This window comes from Gambusia affinis, linkage group LG01 (assembly GCF_019740435.1).
Source record: "Gambusia affinis linkage group LG01, SWU_Gaff_1.0, whole genome shotgun sequence".
In the NCBI taxonomy this organism is placed as follows: domain Eukaryota; kingdom Metazoa; phylum Chordata; class Actinopteri; order Cyprinodontiformes; family Poeciliidae; genus Gambusia; species Gambusia affinis.
In genome coordinates, this window is record NC_057868.1 from 14,788,664 (window position 1) to 14,797,663 (window position 9,000).

At 43.2% G+C, this 9,000-nt stretch overlaps 1 protein-coding gene across 1 annotated transcript; it reads right to left on the reverse strand.

The window, feature by feature from the left end:
• Positions 1-245: 245 nt before the first annotated feature.
• On the reverse strand, positions 246-7,375 carry gmeb2 (glucocorticoid modulatory element binding protein 2). The gene is made up of 10 exons (XM_044141647.1): positions 7,157-7,375; positions 5,578-5,735; positions 4,833-4,915; positions 4,583-4,707; positions 4,397-4,500; positions 3,383-3,540; positions 2,990-3,058; positions 2,767-2,904; positions 2,559-2,681; positions 246-1,066 (listed from the first exon to the last, which is right to left on the reverse strand). Exons 2-10 carry the CDS (start codon positions 5,697-5,699, stop codon positions 501-503), a joined length of 1,488 nt encoding a protein of 495 aa, XP_043997582.1. The 5' UTR covers positions 5,700-5,735; positions 7,157-7,375; the 3' UTR covers positions 246-500.
• Between the last annotated feature and the right edge of the window lie 1,625 nt (positions 7,376-9,000).

The window sequence follows — 9,000 nt, forward strand, 5'->3', positions numbered from 1 at the left end:
CTAAGACAATAAACAGTTGAGACAGAAACCCATGCAGAGAAGATTAATTAGGTTGTTTGGTTCGGGGATCGGCTGAAACTCCGGAAAGGGCCAATACCACACTGGGCAAAAAAAGAGACCCCTTCCTGTTTCTCAATTTGAGGGTCGTTCCCTGAAGAAAATTATAGTAGTGTGTAGTTTTGGGTCTAACGGAAAAATAATCCCCAATCTGATGTTTTATCAGCCAGCAAACGCACACAGAGAGACACTGTTCACTTCCAGAGCATTTAATCCCAAATAAAGGAGCATGTTGTGCATGAAAACCGCTGGTCACAAGCTTTGTCAGACATGTTGGTTAAAACCAGGATTAAAGCACAGGAGGAAACGAGACCCACAGTCTGCTGATGCTGAAATGTGAGACAAATGGATGAGGAAAAGTTCAAAGTTTGTTCGATTCGTCACAACTTCTTGAAAGCAGTTCCAGTCCAGACTAGCTGGGAGTCCAGCAGCTGTTCTTTTCCTCATTGCTGCTCCTCTTCCTCCTCCATCGCCTGCCCTGGCTGACCTTCCTCCTCCCCGTCAGCCTGGCTTACCTCCTGCAACTCGTCAGCAGCCGTTACCGTGGCGTCCACCACGGTGACGGTGCTGACCTGCTGCTGCACCGCGGGGTTCTGAGTGGCCAGCGGCAGCGTGACCAGCTGGAACTGCGGCCCCACCACCTTCACGAAGGATCCGGAGGCGCCGGAGCCCGCGCCGGCCCCCTGACCGGTCGCCGTGGAAAACACCGTCACGTTGGAGCCGTCGGCCCCCAGCTCAGACCCAGAGAGCGGTGAGGTGAGGAGGGTATAGCCGCCCGCCTGGGCACCGGCCACCGTCAGACCACTCAACTGGCCAAGTGGCAGGGCGATCTGCGTGGGCGTGGCGTTGACCGCAGCCGGGCCGGAGACGGCTCGGGTCAGACGGGGTCGTTTGGCTGCCGGTGGGGACGGAGCTGGGGTCAGGTTCATCAGGACGTTGTTGAGGTGCTGAGATTTACTCTTCAGCTCTTTGGCTCGCTTCCTGTGCTCATCACACTGCTGCTCCAGGGCTGCAGAGGGAGACAGACCCAGTCAGGCAAAACATTATGACCACCAGCAAATCTCACCTGCCCTAACTAGTACCCAACTGTGCTCTTAGACAGTTGAATCAGAACCGCAAACTGCAAAGATTTTAGAAGACTTTCTTTCCCCAGATTTCTGATACATAAATAACATAAAACACCAAACTGTAAATGTTGCTGGTTTTTCAAGCTGTAAAGTGAGGCTTATCTTCATATGCCTCCATTTTAAACATCTGGCTCTAAAAGCTACTGGAGCTGCATTGGTGGTGGTGGAGAGGTTGTAGGAACTGTTGCCTAGCAGCAGAAACATCCTGGGTTTGGACCTTGCAGTTTCCATGTTCCTGTGCATGTCTGGCTTCCTCCCACAGATAAAAAACCACGTTTTATGAATCTGTACAGCACGTTGGTGCAGCTAATAGCTGTTATTAAAACGCTTGATAAATAAATTGACATAAACAAAAACAAGACTGCTAGGGTCGCTGGTTTCTAAATTGTTCTAAGGTGTGTTTGTGTGGCCTTTTATTAGATGGATTGTAAGGACTACTTTCCTTACGCATACTCTGTTGGGGTTATGCATAAATGTAGTTACTAAAGAGAATGGAAGTCAATGCAAAGTCTTCAGTTTGTATAATGTGTTTGTCCTGGTTTGAACAATTAGGTAAACCCAATGATCTCTTACCCAATGATCCATGGACCCTGACAGGACAAGCGGGTATAGGCTGGACTGATGCAGGTCCACGCTATATGATTTAGCTATTGATATACATCAATAGCTAAATCTGCAGGCTATTTTGGAAGCATTTTTGTTCAAGAATCTCCCTCTGGGATAAATGTAGCATTTTGAACCTGGAGATCAGGTAACATCGATCTCCGTTTATAAAGAACTGGTACCCAGAGAGTGATAATTTGTCCACCAGCCTTGAGAAAGACTGGGAGTTATTGTTAAATGGAAGAATCTAAAACAACCATCAAACAAATGCCATCTGAACCTCGACGAAGATCTGTTGTCATGAGCCAATGGCGATGAAGACAAAGCTGATGAGGAATCAGCCAATAGCTACACAACTGGAGCTTGGTCATGATCTGAAGGCAGCTGGGCTACCGTCACTAAAATACTGGAACACAGCACACTTTAATGGACTGTCTAAGACCTAAAACATCCATCTAAACCAAAACAGAGTGTGGGCAGTTCCACAGCAAGCCTATAGATGGAGCTAGAGCTCTGAGTTGAGGAACCTAAAGAGCTGATGAAGTTTCTATCAAGAGAAATGCATCAAAACCTCTCCTGAGACGCAATAAGACTCGGTGAACAACGTCATGTGTCATCGCTCTGCTTGCTAATAAAGGTTTCATAAAGGCAGCTGCTGCCACAGGCTAAGAGCCTCTAACAACAGCAGACCTGGTGGAGCCATCTGCTGACCTCCATCATCATCAGTTACGGCTGACTGCTGGGAATGACAGAGGGACAGAGAAAACTCACCCGCCAGACTGCGGGTGTACTGCTCTCTGTAGCGGTCCATCTGGCTCTTGTGGCTGGCCAGAACCTTCTTCACCAGGTCCAGCATGCCGAAGTTCTGCACTATGTTGTTAAGCAGAACAGCGTCTGAGGAACAAAGCAGAGGAGGGTGAAGCACCACCTCAGAAATCGGCTTCCAGGAGAGCAAACAGCAACGGTGTGCGATTCCGACCTTTGACCTCCACCGGCGGATCACATACTCGCTCCTGCAGCCCCTTCAACATCTCCTGCACCTCTTTCTGGAAGTCCTCCACCACCTCCTCCAAAAGGCCCGCCTCCTTCACGGCCCGCCAGAACACCACAGAGTCCTCTGCAGACCAGACACACACCATGTTACCACTGGGTTATACTGGGACGACTGGGAGGCTACAGGGAGTCTGGGAGTTGAAGATCACCTCCGATCGTCGTGACCCACTCTGACGGTTCCTCTGTCACATCTGGTAACGAGATAGCTGCTCCGTTCACTGCGACACAGAGTAGAAGGGCTTAAAGAGAATCGGGCAGTGAAGCTTTCTACAGTTTTTACATGAGCATACACAAACCATGCTATAAAAAAGTATCTCTTTCAATACATCTCTATTGGTTTCAGACTTTTTGCCACAGACGTTTCAAATAACGTTACGATGCCATTTCAACACGTGGCTGTGATTCTTTGAAATCACCGAGGAGGAATCTGGTTCCACCCGTGTGGAAAGAATTGCATTAACTCAGCCAGGCTGTCCAGAATGTGACCCACTGCTGCTGGATGGGCTCAGACACCGGTTGATGGTTCAGGCTGAGGAACTCACAGTCAGCTGAAGAGGCAGAAGCAGACCGCAGGTCGGCGGGCGAGTCGCAGCTGACCGACACCTTGGTCCCCACCAGGTCGATCTTGGTGCTGCGGCAGGTGTTGGAGCACACCTTACTGTGCTGGTAGAAGTCCAGCTCACCGGAGTCCATGATCTTCCTGGGGCAGGAAGAGAAATGGCAGGGTCTTCACTGACTGGGGAAACAGCGCCACCCTGTGGTGCAACTGTAAATTATTGATGTTTGAAATGAGGAAATACAGGATGATGATGTGGACTTCTTTAAAACTATCAATTTTTATTATTAACATGGAAAATATTTCATCGCCGTTCATCTTAAAGGGGCAGCATTATTTATTGTCCAGCCACATAGTGCCATTTGATAGCACAAACAAGTAACTATGGTAACTCCTTTTGTTATAACAATCCTGTGTGAACCAAATATGACTTAACAGAAATTTGATTTTGTAATTTAAGGCCTTGAAACTGAACACGTCTCTCTTTAAACACGGCTGCTCTTTCTGAAACTCCGCCTTCAGGAAGTCATTACAACATGGCTCCTCTATTAGCCTGTTAGCATTTTTACCACCATCGGACTGAGAAGAAGTACGTATAACTAGCATGTATAACTAGCATGTATAACTAGCATGTATAACTAGCATGTATAACTAGCATGTATAACCAGCTTCGAACCTGGAAACTGCAGCTCAAACATGCATGAAGGAATCAAGCCGACACTCCAGGAATGTTTTTGATGATAGAATAATGTTACAATATGACACAAAGCTCAAAAAAGTCAATTTTGCCACTTTAATAAACACTTCTCTATGATTATAGAAAAATTAATCTACAACCTTTATTAAATGGCTTAAACTAAAAACTAAGCTATTACTTCTACAGTCCTGCTGTCTTTTAGACATGTCAATTTATCGATTCATATGTAAATCACAGAAACACGTTCAGACATTTCAAGCTGACATAACGCCACCAATAAAAGTCCAGACCAGCATTCCCAACCTGAGCATGGTGCCGTTGAGGCGGATGGCTCTCTTCCAGTCCTTTAAGGTGGATTTTCCTGCTAAGCACACAAACTCTTTGGGGCTGATGAGTTGATCAGTGAACTGAAAGGAGGAAAACGGATGAGTAAACAGTTGGTTATGGTGAGGGAGCTCAAACGTGACTCGGGATGAGCCGGCGGAGCACCTGCACACACTTCACGTTGATCCCAGGGCAGACAAACTTCTTCCACACCAGCGTGGCCTTGGCGTCTCCGCAGGTGATCGGGTAGAAGACGTCGGCCTCCACGTCCACCTCCTCAGAAAGCTTCACTGCAGAGACGGAGACGACAGAAGGAATAAAATTTTACGTCACACAATCTCTGAACAGAAAGAGGCCCAGGAAGCTATGTGCCATCAGCTCATTGTTCCCGTTACTCAGCGCAGCTCGTTTTTACCAATTACTGCCTCCTCCTTCGACATGGAATCAGCGATGGCCTCGGTTTCTGCTTCCACTGGCGCTACAGTGAGGATGTCCTCCCTGGAAAACAGCAGATTAACAGGGATTAGAAGTTGGAATCCAGAAAAACTAGTTTAGCAACTACTTTTTAGACTCCTATCCTTCTAAACCAGAAAAGGAATTAAACCAGAGGATACTTACTAATACTTATCTACCAACACTGAAGAGGAGTTTCTAGTTTATTTACTTTGGATCAACATTATTGGCTTTTTCTTCTTTTGCTCGTTCTTTTGGTTTGTTTTTTTGTTTATATTTCCTTTTAATTCTTGTAAGGAACTTTGTATTGCCTTGTTGCTGAAAATGTGCAATATAAATAAAATTACCTTTTACCTTAAAAAGATTCTGCTTCCTCTGAGAGACTTCTTCAGATTTACCTCAAACACTAAGCAGAATTCACAAAAACAGATTCGGCTTCTCTTCAAGGGCTTTGTGTCATCAAACCGTCCACATCCAGCCACCTTCTTGTTCTGCACTTTTTGAATCATTACACAGCTGAACTTTATTTTTTGGTTTTCTGGTGGAATTGACCAACATTTATATCTAAAATCTCCAGACACTTCAGCATCCATTGACCACCGCTATAAATGATGGACAGTCGATTACCGACCTATTGATGAATGTGGACGATGTCAGTAGATAAATCAAATTCTCTCGTCTCATTTGTAAAGCAGAAGGCGCGTTACCCAGCCTGAGGAGCCAGCTCGGTGGCTACCAGCACAGCCTTGTCTTCCTCCACCACAGAGGGAAGCTGACTGGACACGACTTCTGGGAGGGTGACGATGACCACCTCACTCATCTCTGCCATGCTGACCACGTTGTGGACGGACGTCTGAAACTGCAACTAGAGCAGAGCAGAGACAGTCGTCATCGTCGTTGACCTGCGCCTCAGAACGGAAGCAGGAGAGGCGTGGAAAGTGTGGAAAACCCCAGAGGCGGCTTTACTTTCCCTGTGTTATTTTCTGTGGACATCTGGTCACCGATTGTTTCATTAAGCAGGGCTGCCAACTATTGAGCGGAGCTTGGAGTTAATATTAGTGTGGTTAGTGTCAATATTTAAAAATGGAAGTTTTAATAAAAGATATTGTATTTCTTTTTTAAATAACCAGAAAATTTGTGTGCTTAAAAAATAAAATTATTTTCATGAGAACTGAACAAGCCGACTACTAAGAGACTATTACCTGTGTAGCATGTCTTTATTTGCTCTCTGAGATGAGACAAGGTCTGCACACAGTTAGATAAAACCATCCAGAAATATTCTAACATAGAGCGTAATTTAAAAAAATTTTTTATAAACATTATGCATCACATCTGTACAAAAGTTTTGATGATTAAGGCTTACAGCAGAAAGAAATGCAAAATTATGCTTCTTAGGAAGTTAAATGTAAAAAGGATGCAATAGAGATTTGTTCTATCGTAGGACAAATAACAACAAAGATGACACTGGAGGAAAAGCCACAAAAGGTCACTGCTTAAGAATCTGGATATCAGTAAAGAACGGTGTACAAAGATATTAATAGAAAGTTGAGTGGAAGGAGGAAATGTGATAGAAAAGTATCATAATAAAAAGCAACGACAAGAGGCTTGACGTGGATCGTGCAGAAAACTGCATTCAAGAGTTGGTAGGATATTTATATGGTAAGATGCTGCTACTGTTGGACTCAGAGCTTCAGGAGCCTCCAAACAGAGATATATATTCAGAACTGCTAAGAGCCCACAGGTCAAGACAGTCCTGGACCAGAGACCACACCAGACGTGTCTTCACTGTCCTGCCTGGTAAAATCGGACAATTTTTAAGAGAAATTTTATTAACTTGTTAGTTGATGTCGCAACTCTTTCACTACTGCTGTAGTGATTGGGGGATGAAATGTGAATGGAGATAGAGAGAAATGGAGGGAAAAGGTTAGCAAAAACAAAGTTTATTTAACAAAATAATCAGTCCTATTATTTTCACAAAAATAATAAAAGGTGTGTTTTTTCAGTCTATCATTGGTGCTGAATAATTCTGATGTGTAGATGCGATGTAGTTTAAGGCAGAACCACGTAAAGATGTTAAAATAAAAGTTTTCTAAACTATGGTTCAAGCTGCATTCTGAAGGTGAGCTTTCACCGAGGCTGGACGCAGCGGAATGGTCCTTTAGTCTGGTGAATCAACTGTGAAACAGATGCCAATTACAGCTCCAGTTTATTATTAATTTTAAATAGTTAACACCGCAACTTTGCTCCTCTGTCCAGATGTCATTCCGAATAAACGGGAGTTTTTACCTTCAGTCTGTGCTGCTTCCACCAGGAGATGAAAACTGTTGTCCACTACAAAGCCTCCAGTTAGATTTAAAATGTACCAAAACAAAACAGGACAGACGGTTGACGGATGTCCCGTTAATATGATTATATTTCTATGAAATAATAAAATCTAATAATGTCTGCGGCTTCAATGTTGGGACGAGAATCTTTAAGCTCTCTTCGCCTCTTCCGCCTTTCCTTCTTCTGTTGAGCCATGGTAGTTTGCCCTACCACCGCCCCCTGGTGGTGCATTCATCACCACCATTCATGCACCACCAGGGCGCGGTGAAGATGCTGTTGCCACTGTCCTGCTTGCTGTCTTGTTCCCCCTGGAACATCGAGATAGCTACTCACGCGTCCTCTTCATTGATTTCAGCTTGGCATTCAATATATATATATATATATATATATATATATATATATAAATATATATATATAAATATATATATATATATAAATAAAAGTTTTCTAAACTATGGTTCAAGCTGCCCTATATATATATATATATATATATATATATATATATATATATATATATATATATATATATATATATATATATAGTCCTTTAGTCCATATATAACTTGTGACTGCAACATCAGGAAAAAGGAGCATGAGAAACTAGAGAAATACCAGGGCCTAAGGGAGGAACTGGAGAGGGCCTGGAAGGTGAAGACCACAGTGGTACCTGTGGTCATCGGGACCCTCGGGGCAGTCACCCCCAAACTGGAACAGTGGCTACAACAGATCCCAGGAACAACATCAGACATCTCAGTCCAGAAATGTGCAGTCCTAGGCACAGCCAAGATACTGCGCAGAACCCTCAAGCTCCCAGGCCTCTGGTAGAGGACCCGAGCTAAGAGGAAGAAGAATCACCACCTGCGGTGGGTGAGAAGGGAATTTTTATTTTTTTTATATATATATATATATATATTGATAAATTAACTAAATTCAAGATTGTCAGTTGGTTACACACAAATCAATTTAGTAGGCTTAACTTAATTTTGTCATGTTCTATTTAACAGCAGAAATCTTACACAATGCATTATTTTAACCAGGTTAACAGTGACAAGAACATAAACAAACGAACAATAACAAACTTTCAACTTCAAGTGTCTCATATTTGACAACATGAGGTCTAATCAAAGTCAAAGAAATAGAATCTCAAAGGAAAATTCACACTAAAACTTCAGTATATACTAATGTAGAACCTGGTGTGATAACACTCTGAGGATTCTCACACAATTTAGCAATGAGTGGCTTATTCTACTTAAATTATCATCTGTGAATTAGGAAAAGTACAATAAAAACAACAAACATTTTCTTTAATTAAATCATTCTGAAAATAACCCCATAACATTGTTTTCAATAATGTTCTTGGTTGTTTCAACACTACATGATGTGTAACTGATCTACAACATTTTTTAAAACTTACTGCTTAATAATGTGGGCTTTCAATAGTGGTAAAATGACCTACTAGTTTTGAAACCCAATCTGAAATCACGCTTTTCTAATATATATGGAAAGCTTATGGGAATTGAGCCCGACTCACCAGGTAAATCCAGAACTCTTTGGGAACGTGAATTGGGTGTTGAACTGTCTGATTCATGGTGGGATAAAGTTATTCTCAGTATACGCCAAAGCACACCATGTGCCAGGTTACAGCTTGTACAGTTTAAAGTGATAAACAGAGTCCACTTCTCAAAATCCTGTCTTTCTAAAATTTTCCCTTTGATTTTGGACCAGTGTGACAGGTGCCGGACCTCTCCCTGCAACTTAAGTCATATGTTTTTCTTTTGCCCGAGTTTACAAAAATTTTGGGACTA

Excerpts from the sequence above, each read along its gene's own strand:
- gmeb2 (XM_044141647.1), bottom strand. The coding sequence starts at position 5,699 with ATGGCAGAGATGAGTGAGGTGGTCATCGTCACCCTCCCAGAAGTCGTG. Across the intron at positions 4,916-5,577 it reads GAGCTGGCTCCTCAGGCTGG|GGAGGACATCCTCACTGTAG; the intron begins GTAACGCGCCTT and ends GCTGTTTTCCAG. Across the intron at positions 4,708-4,832 it reads GAAGGAGGAGGCAGTAATTG|TGAAGCTTTCTGAGGAGGTG; the intron begins GTAAAAACGAGC and ends CCGTCTCTGCAG.